Consider the following 21269-nt stretch of genomic DNA (forward strand, 5'->3'; position numbering starts at 1 on the left):
AAAAAAAAAAAAAAAAAATGATGAGAATAATGATTTAGAAATATTTGAAAAAGCATTCAAATATGGAACAGGGAGGTTTGTTTTTATTTTTTTAGCACAGTATTATTTTTTTTAAACTTTCAACATAATAATGTTACAAGAACATTTTAGAACCTTGATGTTTTAAGGTAACTTTATAAATTAGAACAGTTAAAACTAAACATACATGCTATCTAAAAACTGTCTACTACTTACCCACTTTCAGCTAAGGCCTCTCTTGTTTTTATTGGGAAGGTGCTTGTTTCCAGCAAGTGCTTCAGGGAAGTAACTTCTTCTTCAGTGTCAGGGATAAATATTGAAGGAAAACATGCTTCGAAAATTCGCTCCAGGCGGTTTAGTAAAGCTGTCTGCATCAAAACACCCCCCACCAAAAGTTTATTTTCATTTCTCTAATTTTAATGATTTCAGTTTTATCATCATCATCACCACACACACCTCTAACCCCATGCTCGGTCACTATTAAAGGAGAGGGAGCAGTCAGGTTCAGGAAGCACTAAGTGAAAGGAGCATAACTACTAGCAGAACAGCTGCTCTAAATGATTACATTAAATGCTCTTCGTGATACAGTGGTGACAAATAAATGTAGTTATATGTCAAGCAACATATCTGGTACTTTACAAATATTACCTTAGTCTATTACGAAATTCACAAAGAAGAAATTACTACTCAATTGTACCGTGAGAAAGCAATCTCAAAGTGTGAATTATCTATACAAAGCAAAACCAAAAACAGAAATGTTCATAAAACCAGGGAGCATTCATAGTCTTTCCATCACTGAGATGTTCCCTACTACCACTCATGTACTCTAGATTTAGAAATAACTAAATTGAAGGTTTGTGAAAAGTATGCTTTTATAGTTGAAGAGAACTTTTTTCTTGAACAGAAAACATTTGAATCTTAAAAGTCTTTTAGAAATAGCTCTGCTGCTAATAGAACAAAGTAGGAGAGAATGTCTTACTAAGAAAAGCAACAGCTCATGTTTCATTTTGATAATCTGTGTTATCTTTTAGAAATTCCACTTCTCTACTCCTGTGTGGCATATACAGGTGTATTTTTGAATACGATCTTTTTTCCAAGCAAAGACTGGATATTCCCGAGAGTAATTTTTACTGAGAACACTGGCATTTTGGAATATTTTCGTTAATTAAAATTTGTTGAATTTAGATTAACTTGCACTTTTTGGGGTACTACTAGGTTATTCTATATGTGCAGCCCACAGTAACATTTATCCCCACTTTCCTAAGTGAACCTCAGATACATGTAAAATCTTTTCAACTTACCTCAATTTACCGCTTAAACATCAAGTAGGAATACAAAGTTAAGACTGTTGGAAGTCTACTACTGAAATGCTACCCGAGTGTACAAGAAAATGCCACACCATGGTGGTATTTCCTGCCAAGTAACAAAGACAAGTTAACGCTTGATTTTTGTTGTTTAGCATAGTCAGCAAACAGGAAAATGAAAAACAAAAGGAAAAATCTTCCAAACAGATTTTCCAAACCAAAAATCTCTCTTTTGGAAGCAGTATCAGAGCAAAAACTTAACATGCATAATTAGTCTCAGGGTACTCTTCTGCTATCTCTACAAAAGTTACTCTTAACACCTTCATTATATTCATGTGTGTGATATGGGAAAAGGTTCTCAGTATCAATTATGAAACCTACAGTAAAGAGTAGACTCAAGATCCCAAGGCTTGTGAAACTTGAGTGCGTCAAGGGGACTGGCACTTACTTGCTTCAACAAGGGGAATGGACAGACACTACTTTTAAAGGGATCAGATAACCATCTAATTGGAAACATGATGAGCACAGGCTCCTTCTGGGCAGAGAAGGTAAACAAAAACTCACATATGATCATATTTTACTTCTCTGTAAATTAAAAACTGAATCTCTCTTGTATCCTCTTTGTTATCCTTTTAATGGGAAAGAAAAAAATATTTATCAAAAGAAGAAAGAAATGACTCCAAAATACATTTGTCATTTGGGCAATATTACATTTAACTACCAGGTCTTAGGTACAGCAGTGAGCAAATTCTTAAATTAGTGGAAGGTACATGAACCATTACATTCACCTCAAGTTTTTACTTCTTACTTTACCTTTCTCGTACAGAGTATAAATTACATGGAAAATTTAAAAGAAAGTTCCATCTGTGTTTAGGGCTAGATATTACATTCAATTGCTTCAAATATTTTGTTGAATGAGGTAGAGCCAAGGGTCAGCAATTTTTCCTAGACAGGGCCAGACAGTAAACATTTTCAGCTTTGCACCACCCATAAAGAAGTGTGGTGTGTTACAGTGGAACTTTATTTACCAGAAGAGGCAGCAAAACAGATTTGCCTCATAGGCCATAGCCTGCTGACATCTGTGGCATGGCAGTAAATAACAGAGATTCAAATAATCAGAACCCACTAACTGAACAGCACCACCCACCACAAGGAGGAACTCTTTAACAATTCAACAATTCAAGCAGCTAATACAATCAACAAAGATTTTGATGAAATTTGAATTTCCTCTGACATTTTGTACATCATTTTCCAAGTATCCACAAGACTAGTCTGATGGTAAAGGGAATCCTCTAGAAAGAGTTCCATACTAATATCCTGTTTATGGTAATAAATGTCAAATTTCATTTGCTACTCATTAATTCCAGTAAGTAAATGGCTGATGTAACTATACACTTCAGTGGAGGACTGTGGATGCAAGAAGCGAAGACTCCGCTTCTGGATTTATAAACTGGAGCTATCAGGGGCAACCTCACAGGGTGGGTAAGGAGTTACAGGATTAAATACTTGGCACTGTGTGCTCAAGAAGTGATAGCTTTTTTCACTACTACTGTTACTGTACAGATGAGACACAGAAACAGAGTGGCCTACCAAGAAATAAACATCAAAACTACATTAAAGCTCATGAAGGATGTTTCTCTACCACTATTTGGCATTCTAAATCATTATGAAAATGTTTGTCTCAATCTATCAATTTCTACAATATTTTAACAAGAAAATAAATAATCCAAAATTTTGTACCCTCCCCAAGATCCTCCTACTGAATTGGAAAACGAGTACCAATTGAAAAATGTCTATCATTAACAGCCACTTTTATAAAAAGAACATGTTATTGCTACTCCTTGTAGATTTTAAACTTTGGAAATTGGTGAACATTTTGCTTCACGTTTTGGCATTTGTGACCTAAATCTTCATCACATTATAAAATGCAAAGTGTGCAAATCAAACATTAGGTGTGTCTGAGTGTTATACTTCCCAAGAAGCACAATAAAGTTACAAGTTCAAAATGTAATGGAACACAGTCCAAGTAACTTGGTTGGTAGAACAGGTTTAAGAACATAATGCTCAAAAGAGAAATTAAACAGCCCACCACAAGAACAGTTTCTCTTGTGACCAATCAGAAAGGTTTCTTTCAAGAAACAGATTTTTTCAAACTGACTGTAATCACACAGTAAATTAAAAAATCATTGTTATTTTGAGCATAAACTTTGACCATAGAAGTTATATATGAAAACTGTGATATAGGGAAGTTTTAAGTTATTAAATAATTTTAACTGTTGTAAAATACATGTATATACACTCACATACACACACACACTTTTTTCCTCAATACTATCAGGCACAGATAGTTTAATACATAAAACAGCCTAAACCAAATCAGTAATAAAATTAGTATCACATCAACACTAGAGTCAATAAAGTGAAATATTATTTAAACTTGGATTTATTCTACTGTAAGAGTAAAAAATAACTTATGAGAATTCTTGTTTCTTTATAGATTGTATCTATCCATAAGAGGCAATCTACTCCTGGTTTTGACTAAATGGAGGACACTACATAGTTTTAAACTCCTTGTAGCAGATTAACTTGAAAAAAAGATATGAATTAATGTTTATTAACATGTTCCAATACATGTGGACTTGTACTCAATGTAAAATTCTAAAAGATTATATTTTATTATTTGGAATTGGTGGTAAAGTCAGACTGGCTAAGCTCTAGTTTCCCTTAGCAGGTAAGGCAGCATCTGGAAAGCAAACAATATCATACAGCCCAGTTTAAAATGAAGGCCTAAAAAATTCAGTAAAAGATCAAAAGATGTTCTCTGAAACACAGTCACAAACAGCAAAAGCTTGATATAGTGTGGTATGTTTTTTATTCAATGCTTATGCAGTGCTCACCACATGCCAGGCATTATTGTAAATGCTTTATGAATATTAGCTCACAGAAGTTCACAGAGAACACAGCCGAACCATTGGAGGGAGAGAACAGTAATCTTATCCCCATTGTCTGGATGAGAAAAACGGAGCACTAAGAGGTTAATCTGCTCATACTCCAATGAATATTACATGCTGAATCCTAATCTAGGAGGTCCAGTTTCACAGTCTGTGCTCTTAAATACTAGACTGTGTTGCCATCAAAGCAGTTGTAAATTCAATTTCAAAAAATTATAAGAGCTTTGAGAGGGGGCTAGGTCTCATCTCAAATCTCCAGTACTTAGGTTCCTGCATACAGCAGATACAGAATTGTTAGCAAAGTCAGTGTACACTAAATTAAAAAAACAAAAACAAAAAGGCACTTCCTTTTTATTTAAGGACTGCAGGGGGCATGTTTGTTCTACTTATGAAAGTAGATCCTAGTGTAAGCCATCTAAATCATTTTGTACATAGATTGGATACATTTATATACTTGTAACAAGTATAAATAACTGAATGCCTTTATGTTCTAGGTGCTATGTTTGATACTTACGTATTTCTTCACTAATGTTTTAAAAAAAACAAACCCTGAAAGTTAAGTATTGCCGTTTCCACATTATAGATGAAGAAACTAAAGCTCATGGAGATTAATTAAAGTAGTCTCATGTTGGTATGGTACACAGCAAGGATTTGATCCCAAGTCTAATTCCATACTCTACTCTCTTTTCACCAAATCATGCTTTTACCCACTTTTTGTGGTCTTTCGACCATTTGTAGCCAACAGATGAGGGATTCAACTCTTAACTGCTGAGGTGATGACCACACTTAAAGCAATTATTTCATCTAACAATATAATTCATAGTTTTTAGTAAATATTTACAATTTACTTTGTTAAAGAAATAATGAGAAGGTAACAAGTGCCCACACACTTAGCATACTATTTAGCTGAGGTTACAACAGTAACTATAGCAAACTAAGGAATATTCACAATCGCCTGACTTATCTTTTTAAGAAGCAGGGATTTTTAAAAAAAATGTTTATTGGGGCACCTGGGTGGCTCAGTTGGTTAATTAAGTGTCCAACTTCGGCTCAGGTCATGATCTTGCAGTGTGCGAGTTTGAGCCCTGTGTCAGGGTCTGTGCTGACAGCTCAGAGCATGGATTCTGCTTCAGATTCTGTGTCGTCTTCTCTCTCTGCCCCTTCCCAGCTCAAGCTAGGTCTCTCTCTCTCTTTTAAAGATAAGCATTTTTTTAGTGTTTGAAAGATTGAGTGAGTGGGGGAGGGGCTAACAGAAAAAGGGAGAGAGAATCCCAAGCAAGCTCCACACTCAATATGGAGCCTGATGTGGGACTCGAACTTAGAACAATGAGATCATGACCTGAGCTGAAATCAAGAGATGGGCATTTAACAGACTGGGCCACACAAGTGCCCCTCAATTATTTGCCTTTTAAATGCCTTTAATTTCAGAGTCAAAGAGGAAAAACAGTCATCAGTTCTCCCTTGAATGTGGGATCAGAAAACTGGTGGGTGGTTAGCTGAATACCAGTTCTGTAACTCACTCATGCCATTCAATCACACATGTAGCAAATTCTCAGCCTGGTGAACAGCCTCACGTCTGGCTGTTATACATTTAAGAACCAGAGGGCTTTGATAAATGTAGGGTTGAAAGTCAAATGCAATTCAAGGCAGGTGCCAGTGTCCATTTTATTTTCTCTATTCATGTCCAGTGCTAGGACAAAGGAGAAGAGCCTGGTGCTCAGAAGAGTTCCTAACCTGTCAAAACTATTCTAAGAAGAGAAACTAGCCCAAAGAAGTAGCTTCTCTCTCAAAATCATTTGACAGGTGAGTATATAGCCAAAACTAGAGATACTCCTACACAAATTCTCATTTGCCTCCCCTATTACTTTCTGCCATTCACCAAAAAAAAAATGCAGTTGGCAACATGATTTTTTGTACCTTTAAAGACCATTTTCCAAGAAGTTCATTTCTGAGATTTTTCAGTAATATCTAACATTTATTGAACACTTATTATGTACAAGAGAATGTGGTAAGCACACTGACGTGCACAATTTCATTTTACTTTCAGAGTGAGGGACTTTAAGTAAGTACTATTATTCTCTAAATCTAAGGTTCAAGAAAGTGACTAATACAAGTTAATGCTGAAACGTGGATCTGAATCTGGTAGTGTGACTCCAGAGCATTGCTTTTAAGCACTCACTATATATACCCAGGGCCAGGGCCTCAGGCCCACAATCACTTAGGGATTCATGAAAATGTTTTAATAGCTTAAATTAACATACTCATCTTTATACCAAGTTATAAAATAGAATTTTAAATATCTTTTATGGGTAAGTCATATAAAAGTCATATGTGGCCCTGGCTATACTGCTCTCACAAGGTACACTGACTTTTATCTTTCCCAATTTTCTCATTTCTCATGTATTTGTTTTCCTATCAGGGTCCTTTACTACCTTGAATGTCTCTACAATAACAATTATTACTTTTTCAGACCGGATAGGATTTCTGGAAAAGCACAAATGCTCAACTATCCAATGGTTTAATTCATCAATGGAGGCAAAGCATCATGTATGAATTCACTTACACTCATTCTCAGGTCTCTTGTATCTCCATGTTTAGAGCAGAAGGTATATAAGCAGCCATTTCATTTTATTCACTGATGCAAACAAGTCACATTACAAATGCAGAACTTCCCAACTGGTAGGTCCCAGTCACGAAAAGTCTCCCCCAAATCCTGAATGCTACACAGGGTAAAATGGCACTCCCTCTATTAAGGTCAATTTTATGTGTCAACTTGACTGGGCCATGATGTGCCCGAGACAACTGGCCAAACATTATTCTGGGTGTGTGTGTATAGGTGTTTCTGGATGAGATTAACTTTAAATTGATAACGAGGGTAAAGCAGATTGTCTTCTCTAATATGAATGGGCCTCATGCAATCAATTGCAGACAGCTTTAGGACTGTATTTGGTACTTCTCAGACTCCATAAACACATGAGCCAATCTCTTATAAGTCTCTCTCTCCCTCCCTCCCAAGTCTGTCTGTTCATCCATCCTCCTGGTTCTGTTTCTCTGGAGAATACTAAATATACCTCTATTTTGTAAATGAATGTACTGGAGTGTATTGAAAAGATCATTCAGTTTTCCAAAGGGGTGTGTAAAACCAGCACCTAGGGTCCAAGGCTCTGGGTCTTATGCCATGCACACGCATATCTTCTTAAAAGTGTCTTGTATTTAAGACACTAATTCCTAAAGTTCCTTCAACGTATTTCTAGTTAGTTTTCTTTTCTTCCTTAGGAACAAAAGTTGATTAACATTAATAGTTCTAACATTGATAAGCATTAGATCTTGCTCTGAAGTGGAAGTTTAGAAGAAACATAAAATCCACTGGGTAATTTAATCTTCCATTTAAGAGGTTACCTTATACCTTACCATCATTAAATAAGTATCAAGTACAATCTACACTTGTACACTTTGTCAATTCCCAATTTCAAGCTATGTAAGACTGAACAACTGTAATATTCACCATGCTCTAAAAAGATGGTTTGGCCCTTCTGCATAGTGCATAAATCTAACAAAGTATTTCTACCTATTTTGGAATTAAAGACCAGAATTTCCATTTTTCTAAGAGAAAAATAACAAAAGAAATTGATATCCAAATATTTCAAGTAAATAGTTAGAAAGAAATTAAGATTTTGTCTTTATTTTTTAAAACACTGAGATGGGGCACCTGGGTGGTTCAGTTGGTTAAATGTCTCACTTCAGCTCAGGTCATGATCTCACGTTCTTGTGTTTGAGCTGTGTAATCAGACTCTCTGCTGTCAACTCAGAGCCTGGAGCCTGCTTCAGATTCTGTGTCTCCTTCTCTCTCTGCCCCTTACCTGCTTGTGTGCTCTCGCTCTCTCTCAAAAATAAATACACTTAAGAGAAAAAGTAAACAAAACCCTGAGCTATAACTGCTGTACATTAGTTTCAGGTGTACAACATAAGGATTTGAAATGCATATATTGCAAAATGATCACAAGTCTAGCTAATAGCCATCCCACACACAGCTACAAATTTTTCTTGTCAGAAGAACTTTAACAATCTATTTTCTTAGAGATTTTCAAATATACAATATAGTATTATTAACTATAGTCACCATGCTATACAGTACATCCCCAGGACCTATTTATTTTATAACTGGAAGTTTGTACCTTTTGACCACTTAATTTGGTTGCTTACTTCTGTTTTTAGTAATAAGTTCAGGTGTTCATCCACAGAAAGGAAAATCTGCACAAATCTTAGGCAGATGATTAAATAAACGAAGGTGAAAACATAGGCTTAGAGTCAGGTTGAGAATGCTGACTTTCCAGCAAACAAACTATTTATTTATTTATTATTTAGCAGGTTTTTTTATTTGAAAGAGCAAGTGAGCAGGTGACAGGGACAGAGAAAGCAGAGATAATCCCAAGCAGGCTCCATGCTCAGTGTGGAACCTGATGTGGGGCTCGATCCCATGACCCTACTAGGATCATGACCTGAGCCAAAATCAAGAGTCAGACGTTCAACAACTGTGCCACCCAGGCACCCCACTACCAATTAAATTTTAAAGTAAAGTAAGCCAAAGTATTCATAATTCTCTTCCTTCTTTTTGTGACACTTCATTTTCAAGCCTCTCAAAAGAAATCTTCATCTAGTAACATTTTCTCCATAGCATTATCAAATAGATGGCTAATAAAGAAACAATTACTCAGTTTCCTTTTCTATAGCTAGTTAACATAGAGATTACTTATCAGTTACCTAAATTCTCAAATAACATCCACAGCAATATTTAAAAAATTTTACCCAAACCTCAGAGTTAAATGGAGGACTTATAATATTACCTCTTTTACCATACATTTAAGACAAAATAATCTTGGCTATTTCAATCAGCTTTCCTTTCTGGAACATTAACAGGTTGAGAGGGAGGGAGGGAGGGAGGGGGGAAGGAAATAAAGAAAGGAAAGAAAGAACGAATGAATTGGTAAAACAGTATACAAAATGGTCTTCTGGGAGAAAGACTGCCTTGAAAGTAAGGAGAATTTTTTTTTTAATCATCATTTTGTTTTGTTTTGAATTTGAGCTCAAAAAGCAAAGAAAAGTTTGGACCTCTTTCTAATGTGTACCACATAGATACGACTACTTGTTTTCCTCTACAATGTAATGCAGAAGAATGTTAACAAGAAAATGAAACACATTAAGCTCTGCATTCTCAGAAAAAAATATTCACTGAAAGGGTAGAGTATTTCTCAATAAATGGTCATGCATGACTTTTACTATTAAGGCTTCAATTCTGAGTCTACTAGACCCACATTTGAGAATTAGTTTGACGAAGAACATTTTCTAAGTATGAAAGATTTCTTTTTGGTTGACTTTTCCCTAAGTAGCAAATTACAATAAAGCTGCAACAATTGATGGTCTCTTGACTCAAGGAAGATACATTTTATTAAAATATTAAGATATCCTTTTGGTAGCCTGAAAAAGGGAAAGTATTAAAAAATAGGGACTCAGACAATGTCACAGTGAAAAGCAGAAGAAATCTGAAATGACAAGTACACCATTTGTCTCATTTCTCAAAACAAAGAATTGTTCCCCATGTTTGTCTAACTGAATTAACCAAGCTATGAATTCCAAAAGATTCACAACATTCTGTCAAAGCAGAATTTGGACAAAACCACTGAAGGCACTCTGTGTAAAACAGAATTGTTGCACCCATGTTAAGACTGAAGAGGAATAAACCATTTTAAGTTTTACCACTAAAACCCTAATGTTCACATCATTAATATGTGAGGATTTCTGTGTGGTCTCCAACACTGTAACAAGTAGGAGAAACATTTTAAGAAAAAAAATCAGTAAATCCAATCCTCTCCCTGGAGCTTAGATAATGTACCTTTCCAGCAGATTCTGGAAAAGAAAGACACTGTGGGCCAGAAGCCTTGATCACAACAGCAGGACTTCCAACTCAGTCACTTTCTTACTCAAGAGGGCTTACCCATTTCCTTACCTCAACTTCCTTCTAAGCTTATCTTTCAGGCCCTTCCAACAATTTCTCCTTTCCAAAATCCATCTCCAAGTTCTGCTCATTTTCCAAACCCATTCAAAGTCTGAGGACCGAGCCAAACAAATCTCAGGAAGTCTTAATGGATCGTGGCATATCCACATGCTTTTTGCTCTAACTTCACAAAATAGAATACTATAAAATTCTTATTTTTCAGTGGATTTTTTCACTCACTTTAAAATTTACTGTCATTTTATCTTCATGAAAGTCCAATGAAGTACATATTATATCCTTTTTATAAACAACTGAACTCAGAAGTAACTTGTCCAAAATCATAAAGCTTATAAGAGGCTGTGTCAAGATTCAAACTCAGATTTGTATTATATAAATAAAGCCCATATACTTTATTGCCTCTTATATCCAATTATCAAATTATAAATAACTTCAATCAACTTGTGAAACAAGTCTTTTTTTGAGATGGTCATATTTTGAAATTTATTATCTGATGATGTTAAAAGTTCTACGGCTATAAATTAAAGATCATTCAATACCAGTGTCACCTTCCAGTAAAATGAGCTCAACAGGGAAAGGATTGGGTCAAAATCAAGAGTCTTAGCTTTGCATTATATAATTAGTTCATTCCTTGCAAGCTTCTACTTTCATAATAAATTAATCAACAGGAAATATACATATTAGCCAAACGATACAATAACTGAATTAGCAAAGTAAGCTATTCACTCAAAGTCAAATTAAAAGTGATTAGCTGTACACTCCACCTGGTAATACCATAATAGTATTTTCATGTATCAAAAGGTATCAAAGCAATGATGTATAACCATTTCAACTGACACTCAGACTTTGGAAATATTTCCAGTTGAAAATGGTTTGCTTAGCAAAAGATAACTGGAAGAGTTTGGGGATTCTGATTTTATCCTTAAAAGAAGATGGTGGGCAAAGTGTTCCCTATAACAATTGTCAATATGAAGCAGTGACTTTCTGGGGAGTTTTCTTTTCAATACCTGAATGGGGTGGAGGAAAAGGTTAGGTTTAGCACAGGGTACAACTCAGGACTGGGGAATAACCCGGATATAAAGCTGCATCTCTAGGGGCTACTTTAGATCAAAATAAATCTTTGTGAATCTTCTTTGAAAGAGTCTGGAACAGGAAGGGATAAAGTACAGGGGCTGGGGGGTAAATATATTCTTCCTGACACACTTACTCCCCAAGAAGTATAAACATAAATATATGTTTGCAAGAAATTATAAGCAACTAAATACAACCACAGTAAGTCAGCCTATGGCTGTTTCTTGTTCTAGTCTTCTCATACCCTCATCCCAGGTCTTCAGTGGCTGTCAAATCATGAAGTCCAAATCTTTTTTGCTCACATTCTTTTTCTACCCTTCAATTCCCTACAGCTTTCAGCACAGGTTAAGGTTTCAAATTCTGCTTGCTCCCTCCCGCACTCAAAACTAGACTTCAACCTCCTAGGTCTTTGATTGGCAAAATTAAGAGACATTTTCTGAAACTTAAAAAGTCTTCTAAATCTCAGTTTAACTTTCTTGTGAAATCACTGTAAAGGTAAAAACTGAAGGATTCACTGAACTAGTTAGCTAATTAATGAATTTTTACATAAGTGATATTTATGGTAATCAAAAAAACCAAGTTGATGAATTTCTGTAAATATTAAACTCCCGGAGATAAAGAAAAACCTCACCAAGCATTCCTTACTGTAGGACCATTCTCATAAAGTTTACCAAAGGGTTGTGAAAAATGTAACTGAACTACAAGTCAAGCAAGCATTATGTGTCATAAGAGACTCCTTCAACAGGTACCCAATTTAAAAATACTTCCTGAAAAGCTGAATTAAAAGCCTCCATAGCAATTAGCCAATCATACAAAACAGAGAAAACCAGTAAATACCTGAACTGAAGTGGCTGTTTTCTGTAAATGGCCACCAGCAACTGCTCCTTTGGAAGTTGCTAAAGGGACACTGTGCATTTTGGGGGTTCCTGGAGTATCAATCTTTTCATCTGTCCTATGTGACTGCCAGGCTTCCTTTCGATGGTGAGATTCAGTAGCCTGCTGGTCTCCAAAAGTAGCCCAAGAGCAACTATCTTTCTGTCCATCCTCAAAAGCATTCCAATCTACAACTTGGCTAGGCCCAGCTGAACTGAAGTCTGCAAAATCATCAGAATCTTGAAAAGCACTGCAGTCCTCTCGGATATTTGGCACAGAATCAAAATCTCCAAATTCACCTTCTTGCCCAATTTCCAGTTTTGAAACAGGATCACTTCCTGTCTCGATAGACTTTCCTGCCAACTTACATTCTTCTGATAAATGATCAGGAGTCTGCTTTAGGTCGGACTCAGTAAATATAATTTCATCTTGGCAAGACACAGCATTTGTATCCCCAAATTCTCCAAAGTCATCACCTGGTTCACTAAAATGTGGAAAGTGCTCTGAGGACTCTTCAAAAGTGATATCGCTCATTGAATCTTGAGTACCAGTAACAAAAGGTGGAGTTGTGCCACTGGCTGTGCCGAAGTCACCAAAATCATCCTCATTAGTATCATTGCAAGTCACAAAGTCATTACTATCATCACCGTTTTTTACACTTATAGAATCATCCAGAACATTTTCTTCTGTAGGATCAACGCTGAGGCTTTGGAAATCGGTAAACTTTTTACTTTCTTCTTTGGAAGAACCAACTTCATCATCAGCATCAGAAGTTTTAACAGAATCCATGCATAGGTCAGCATACTTCGAAGTAAACAAATTAAGTTTTTCCTCAGTTTTATACTGTTCTCTCATACTGGCTTCTGAATTATCAGCTGAATCTGCCAAACTCCAAGGCTTTGATTGAACACTTGATTTTAAAAATTCATCCTGTTGCAACGTTGGAAGGCCTTGTTTTTCAGTACTGAAATCTCTGGTACTCATTATGCTGATTTCTGAAACACAAACCTGATCCTCTCCATCAATGTCTCCTTTATCGTCAAAGCTCCTACCCAAAGACAGTGCTTTTACAGAGCTCAGTTCACTGACTCTATTAATTTTATTATTTTCCTGAATGGTTAATGCTTCTCTATCATTTAAAACTGCACATCCTATTTCTTGTAGTTGTATCCTTTCTTTTTTGGAAAATGTGGCAAAATCTGCAAATTCCTCAGCAGGACTAGGTGCACAGTCTAAGTTATACTCAGTACTATGAGTGCTAAGAGACTTCCGTCCTTTTGAATCGGTTACAGTGTCCAGATCATCTGTCCCCTGAGGATTTACAGTTTCCAATACTGCAAACCCGTTTGTTAGAATCTCCAGACAAGGAGGCTTTTCACCATTGCAGCTCTCTAACTGCTTATTTTGATGAACAACATTCATATCAGTTCTAAAATCTTCTGGAGAGAAACTTTCAGGTGTTCCAATATTCTGTCTCTGCTTCCCTATACTATTTAAATCTCCTGGACTTTCTATGCCATCAATGGAAGGATCTAAAGTTTTAGATGAAATTATTTCTTTGCTGGTGGTAGAAAGCAAAACATCAGACTGTCCTTTCACAGAAGTTAGTTCAGCAGTGATGTCTTTATCATTACCATTTTTAATGGACTTAAAGCTAGTAAGGCTATCTACATTTTCTGAGAAATCATGAATTGGCATAAAATGGTTTGAAGGTACAAACTCTTCCTTGGGACGAGTATAATCTGGTGTATCAAAATCAACAAATCCTACACCAGAAGGGCTAACTTCCGAAAACCCACCAAATTCCCCAAATTCATCATCATCATCATCCTCGGCTCCATTGTCTAGTGGTGGTGGGGATGAAGAGTACATTCGAATGATGTCTGGCTCCATTGTTCAACTGCTTTCAAATAATTAATTTACACCTGGAAAAAAAAAAACAGTTGTTTTTTTTCTTGGAGTGGACAGATTACATATACAAAGGTTTTCAAAATTCTCTCAAAGCTATTCAACCAATGTTAAATGTACAGTGCTCTGTTTATTTTTTAAGTTATTTTTCTCTTAGATAAGATTACACAGCTATAATGGCAAAAAACATTTCTCTTTTCTAGGGTAGGTTTCTAAGAACATTGGTATTACATTACTGAATTTGGAGATTCCAGAAAATTTTGAATAAACACAAAAGTAGATCTACAAAATTCTCTCTTGGAGCACTTGCTTATTCTCTCAAGCTTTTTTCTAGCCCACTGGAGATTCAGGGCCTGCCTTATGGATTTGAGAGTTCTTTATAAATAAGACATGGCAATTTTATCTTTAATAATTGCTATCCAATTCAGTGTTTATTTCTGACCCAATTTTTTTTTAACAGATTTTATTTTTTTAGAGCAATTTTAGGTTCACTGCAAAATTGAGATGGTAAGTGAATTTCAATATATTCTCCAACCCCATTCATCCACAACCTCATCTATTACAAACATCTTCCACCAGAGTGGTATTTGTTACAAGTGAGGAACGGACATATGTCACTATTACCCGAAGTCCATAGTTTATATTGGGGATCGCTCTGTGTTGTATATTCTATGGTTTAGGACAAATGCATTAATTACAGTATCACACAGAGTACTGTCAGTGTTCTAAAAACCCTCAGTTCCATCTATTCATCCCTCCCTCTCCCCTGACCCTGGCAACCACTGATCTTTTTACAGTCTCCACAGTTTTGTCTTTTTTGGGATGTCATATAGTTGAAATCATACAGTATGTAGACATGCATAAGTCACACAGTATGTACCCTGTACATACTGTATGATTAGCTTCTTTCACTTAGTAACATGCATCTAAGCTTCCTTCATGTCTTTTCATAGTTGATAGTTCATTTCTTTTTAGCACTAATATTCCATTGTCTGGATGTACCTCACTTTAAGTGAACTTTTTCCAAACATTTTTTTTTTTTAAACATTTTTATTTATTATTGAGAGACAGAGCATGAGCATGGGAGGGGCAGAGAGACGGGGAGACACAGAATCCAAAACAGGCTCTAGACTCTGAGCTGTCAGTACAGAACCTGATGTGGGGCTCGGACTCACAAACTGAGATTGTGACCTGAGCTGAAGTCAGACACTTAATAGAATGAGCCACCCACGTGCCCCTAAGTCAATTTTATTTTATAACTTTCAATATTGAAATCATTTAAGTGGCAAAAACAGTACATACAGAACTCTCAGGTTTACTCCAACCAGTTTCCCACACTGATAATGCGGTAAATAACTACAGCACATGATCAAACCAGAAAACTGACATCAGTACACTATTAACTCAGTTACACACTTTAGATCTGATCATTTGTGTAAGTAATTCTATGAAATTTTATCACATATGCAGATTAGATTCAAGTAACCACCACTACAAGTAGGATAAGAACTGCTGCAAAAATAGTTCAATAATATTCATCAATATAAAGAAACTCCCTCCAGGCATCTGGGTGGCCCCATCAGCTAAGTGTCTGACTCCTGATCTCACCAAGTCCTGATCTTGCGGTATGTGAGTTTGAGCCCCATATGGGGCTCCAAGCTGACAGTGCAGAGCCTGCTTGGGATTCTCTCTCTCTTCCTATCTCTCTGCCCCTCCCCCACACTCCGATTCTCTCTCTCAAAATAAATAAACTTAAAAAAATAAAAAACACAAAACTCCTTTGTGTTACCTCTCAATATTCACACCTTCCCCTAAGCCCTAACTCCTGTCAGTCACTGATCTATTCTCCATAATTTTGCTACTTCACAAGTACTTATTATGTAAAGAGAATTATACAATATGTAATTCTCTGGGAGTTCCCCCCCCCCCACTCAGCTTAATGCCCTTGAAATCCATCCATATTGTTGCATGTCAAGAATTCATTCTTTTTTATTGTCAAGTTGTATTCCATTATATCGCTGTACCACAGATTGTTCCTCGGTTTACTCAATTTAGAGCTGTTGGGTTGTTTCTTGTATTTTACAATTACAAGTAAAGCTGCTAAGAATATGTGTATACAGATTGTTACTGGACCACAAGTGTTTACTTCTCTAAGCTAAATTCCCAAGAATGCAAATGCTTGGTCACATTAAGTTTAACTTTGTAAGAAACTGTCAAACTGTTTTCCAAAGTTAAATTTTATGGGGTCAAATCAATTCAACTTTTCACTTGTAATTTTCATTATTTTGCTTTCATATAAGGTTGAGATTTAATAAATATTCACTTTTATTTTTTTCCACTTTTAGGTGGTTTTCTTTGCATTTAGTTTTTAATACATCTAGAAATTCGGTATATGATCTAAAAAGCAAAGGTCTAAGTAATTTTTTCAAAAAAAACCAAGCAATTATCCTAATCCCATTTACTGAGTAATCCTTCCCATACCTATTAGTTTAGGATATCTTCTTCACTTCTCTTTTAAAATGTATTTATTTACTTATTTATTTGCCAGCCAGGTTCCCCTCTCTATATAACTCCTGAATGGAAGCTATGTTTGAGTTACCCTGTTCCTTTGTACCAACTAGTCAAAAATGTCTTAAGACAGACTTACATTAAAAGTAAAGGGAGAATTAACAACAAAAGCCCTAGAATAAAACCAGCCTATAAAGCGATACTTCCAATGAACTAAACTGAAGCCCAAAGAATTGGTATTTTCTGCCACTCACAAGTTGCTAAGTTAGATACATGAATACCTCAACACAAAACTCAGTTTTGTACACCCCAAAAACCAAAACCACCACTTCCTTCCAACTCTCAGAATAAAGTTTCATAAAATCTTCCAACTTTAGGGAGAAGTTACCTTACAAACCACTTAATTTAATTAAATATGAGGAAAATTAGGTCTACTGGTGAGCAACTTTCTCAAAAGTCATACAGCTGGTTAGCAGAGAATGGCTTCAGAATTTTGAAAAGGATCTTTGAGGTCAGAGACTGGTCAGTCATTGAGAGTCATTTGAAAGAAATTGAGCAAATCATAAGAAAAGTAAAAGATCTATTGTAATAGATCTATTTTAAACGGTCTTCCTTACAAAATCAGCATCATAAAGAAGGGAATGATGGCTTTACTTCCAAGATACTTTTTTGTTTTTTGCTCTTTAAATGAGAAAAGGAAAACAAGAAAAGATACACATAAACCGCAGTTTTCTCCTTTGTCCAGAGTCCTGAAAACCCATTCCAATGCTTAAGTATACAGGGTTATTTGACCTCTAACAGTTTCTCTGTGATTATGAAGTTCCTATTATTTAAAAATACTGATTTTTAATGTCAGTGTGGCAAAAAGGACATTTGCACACACATACTGCTGGTGGCTGTGTAAATTGTTAGAAGGATTTCAGAGGGCAATCTGGCTATACCACACTTTCTTTCCTTAAAAATAAAACAAAATGTTCCAAAGGGGTTATTTAAGCAAATTATGCTTTATCCTTCCAATAGCATACTATGTAGCCATTCATATGATGATTTTTTTTTTTTAAATTTAAAAGCATTCACAATGATGCAGCAGGTCAAAAGGACACAAAAGGCAGCTTGAAGTGATTCCTACTGGTAAAATTAGTGATAACTTAAGCATCAAAATCAAGATAGTAATGGATTACAATCCACTGAATAAAATAATCAACACTCTCAGATATAAACATGTTAAGATACTGCAGTTTCAAAATACCTCCCCACAACATACTCAATTATATAGGAAAAAAAGTGTAACTTTACAGTGGTAAGAGCTGATAGTTCAAACGATCAAAGCGAACAACATTAGCAACGGGAATAGTGAAATCCTGCATCACCCGACAAGATGCAACAAGAACAAAGGATCACTTCTGGAATATTCCTGCCCAGAATACATAACTTGAATCGATCCATGAGGTAACTTCAGACAAGTTCAAATTGAGAGTGAGTCTACAAAACAACTGGCCTGTAATCCTCAAAAGTATCGCTGTCATGAAAATTAAGGAAAAATTTTAGTGGTCTTCAATCTGGAACAATTCTTAAGAGGCATGACAAGTAAATTTAACACTTGATTTTCAACTGGCTTCCCTTTCTGTATAGGTCATTACTGGAACGACTGTGAAACCTGAGTAGAGTCCAAGGATTAGATAGCAGAAAAGCACTGATGCTAATTTTTTGTTTTTGAGGGTGGTATTGTGGTTACAATAAGAGAATGTCTCTGGTTGTAGGAAATGCATACTAACATGCTAGGGAGAGATGGCACATCAGGTTGGTAACAGTCCCAGATTACTCCAGATAAAGACTTATTTGTACTGCACTTGCAACTTTTATAGGATTGTGATCACCAATCACCTCAAAACGAAAATGAAAAAAATTTGTTTGAATTTAAATATGCACACTGTATAATAAACATGTGTTACTTACAGATTTTAAAAATTGTGACAAAATATCATAAAACTTACTATTAAAAAGTTTAGAAACGGACAATTTTAAGTTTTTAAATGTACCTTTCAGTGGTATGAAGTACATTCACACTGTTGTGCAACCATCACCAGCACTCATCTTTAGAACTCTTTAATCTTCCAAAATATTAAAATGTTTCCTATACTCATTACACAGTAACTCCCCATTCTCCCTCCTCCCAGCTCCTGTGATCACCAGTCTATTTTGTCTCCATGAATTTGACCCGTCTAGGTACCCACATGTAAGTGCAATTACACAGGATCTGTCCTTTTGTGATTGGCTTATTTCACTTAGCATGATGTCCTCAAGGTACACGTTGTGTGGCCTGTGTCAGAAGTTCATCCTTTTAAAGGCTGAATATAATTTCATTGTATGCATCTATTACTGTATGTCGTAGGCATTTGGGTTGCTTCCACCTTCTGGCCACTGTGAATAATGCTGCTATGAACACAGGTGTACAACACATTTTTTTTAATGCTTAATTTTGAAACAATAGACTAACAAAGTTATAAACATAGTAGACATTTGCACACCCTTCACCTAGCTCCCCTAACGGTGAATCTTAAGTAGCTTCAGTACAAGAGGAAATTGAAAATTGACCCTGTTGGTACATTGCTATTAACTAGACTACAGACGTCATTGTCTTAACCATTAAAAAAAACCCCAAAAACTTGCATCCACTTGTGTTCGTGCATAATTCTGTTCAATGTTATCCCATGTATAGGATTTGTGTAACTACCACAACTATCAGGATACAGAACTACTCCCTCCCCCCGACCCTGGGCAGCCATGATCTGTTTTCTGTTTCCATAGTTTTGTCATTTCAAAAGTTATGTAAGTGAAATTATTCAGTATACAACACCTTTTGAAGTTGACTTTTTTCACAAGGTATAATGCTCTGATGGTCCATCCTGGTTATTGCATGTATCAAGTCGTTCTTTGCAAAGTAGTATTCTATGGTACAGATATACCACTTTGTTCAACCACTCGTTAACTGAATGACAGGAGTTATTTCCTGTATTTTATTATAAATAGTATACACACTATATTAATGATATATGTATCAACAATATCTTTAAGTAGTATATATAATAAAGACACCAACGACCCTTATGTACAGGTTCTGTGGTGAACAGAAGTTCTTACTTTCTGGGATAAATGTCCAAGAGTGTGATTACTGGGTTCTATGGTAAGTGCATGTTTGTTTTGGAAAAGGCTGCCAAACTATTTTTCAGAGTGCTGAACCACTTCAGCTTCCCACAATACTTTACTTTTAAAGAACCCCCTGTGATGTTTCTTATTAGTAGAATCTGTTCATGGTCAACCTGTTTTTCCTAAAGCTTTTCATTATTTGAAAAATGAAAACATTTCATTGGTTCAGGCCTATTTCAAACTCAGATGTTAAGGAAATACCAAGATCTGAAAAAGAAACTTTGTAATCAAACAAACCAACAACATAGAGAAGTTTTTCTTCCTCTCATAAAGCACTCTCTCTTCTCCTAGATGCAGCAGGCTCTGTCCGTCTCCTACACTATGAACATTTCCGTATTTCTCAAAACTGTGTCACCTATCGATGGGAAGAACTTGGGAGGCATATTCCCCTTCAGGAAGTCTTGGCTCTGGCCCAACCCATCCTTCAAAATCTAAGAGAATGCCACTCTCAAGTTTCAGTCAAGAATGCCAACCAGCCAGTGTGGAGGAGGCGTGAAATTTTCCAAAAAAAATTCTTCCATGTCCAGGCCAACTCAGTAAAATTTGTTAGTTGAAGTATGATTTGTTGTTAATTGAAGTATTATTTGTATGGTGAATTAACATATGAATTTAAAAATTTTTTATTTTGAGAGAGAGAGCACGCACAAGCAGGAGGAGGGGCAGAGAGAAGAGAGAATCTCAAGCAAGCTCCATGCTATCATGCAGAGTCTGATGCAGGGACTCGTTCCCACAACCATGAGAGTATGACCTAAGATGAAATCAAGAGCCAGATGCTTAACCGACTGAGCCACCCAGGTGTTTTTTTTTTTAAACACAGAAAATATGGAATTTAGCTATTCCTACCTAACAGGAAAGAGAGACAGATGAGCTACTTTAATACTGTGCCTGGCACATAGGAACCTTAAAAAATGTTTCTTCATCCTTCTTAATGGACAACTTACTCCACACCATAAGGATTTCTAAACAGTGGTCTAATTTCTTTATAATCTGAACAAACATGTGCACACATGTGCAGTGTGTGTGGAGAAGGATGTGTTCCACTCTTTTTTATGCCTGCTTATTTCAAGACCTCTTAGAGGGTATCTAGGAAACAACGGGAGTATCTAGGAAAGATTCAAGCCATAGTACACACAAAAAGACATGAAGCTTTCATGCTTGGGTAGTAAATGGGGGATTCTAAGGTTAGTTAGAGCATGAGATACAGAATTTGGGCAGACTTCCTGCACTTTGTGGAGATCTGTCCATGGGAAATCACATCCTTATACAGAGACTAGGGGGCTATGTAAGTGAAAAATAGTAAATATAAATGCAAGCCAAAAAAGACCTTTGGGACTACACACCATGAAAATCAAAGGATCTTAATTTTGGGACTTCTAATATAAGAAGTCCAATACAGAGGAGAACAATCCAGAAGTTTAG

At 36.0% G+C, this 21269-nt stretch overlaps 1 protein-coding gene across 3 annotated transcripts in view; it reads right to left on the reverse strand.

The window, feature by feature from the left end:
• Window positions 1-21269, reverse strand: part of AFTPH (aftiphilin) — a 68832-nt gene that overhangs the window by 27148 nt on the left and 20415 nt on the right. For all 3 annotated transcript variants that reach the window (XM_077766423.1, XM_077766422.1, XM_077766424.1), the window contains exons 2-3: window positions 12192-14152; window positions 235-386 (exon numbers count right to left, since the gene is read on the reverse strand). In XM_077766423.1, coding sequence (XP_077622549.1) covers window positions 235-386; window positions 12192-14120 — 2081 coding nt within the window. In that variant the 5' untranslated portion in view covers window positions 14121-14152. The remainder of the gene's footprint in view (window positions 1-234; window positions 387-12191; window positions 14153-21269) is intronic.

Source organism: Crocuta crocuta, unplaced genomic scaffold, assembly GCF_008692635.1.
Source record: "Crocuta crocuta isolate KB4526 unplaced genomic scaffold, BGI_CrCroc_1.0 scaffold113, whole genome shotgun sequence".
NCBI lineage: Eukaryota > Metazoa > Chordata > Mammalia > Carnivora > Hyaenidae > Crocuta > Crocuta crocuta.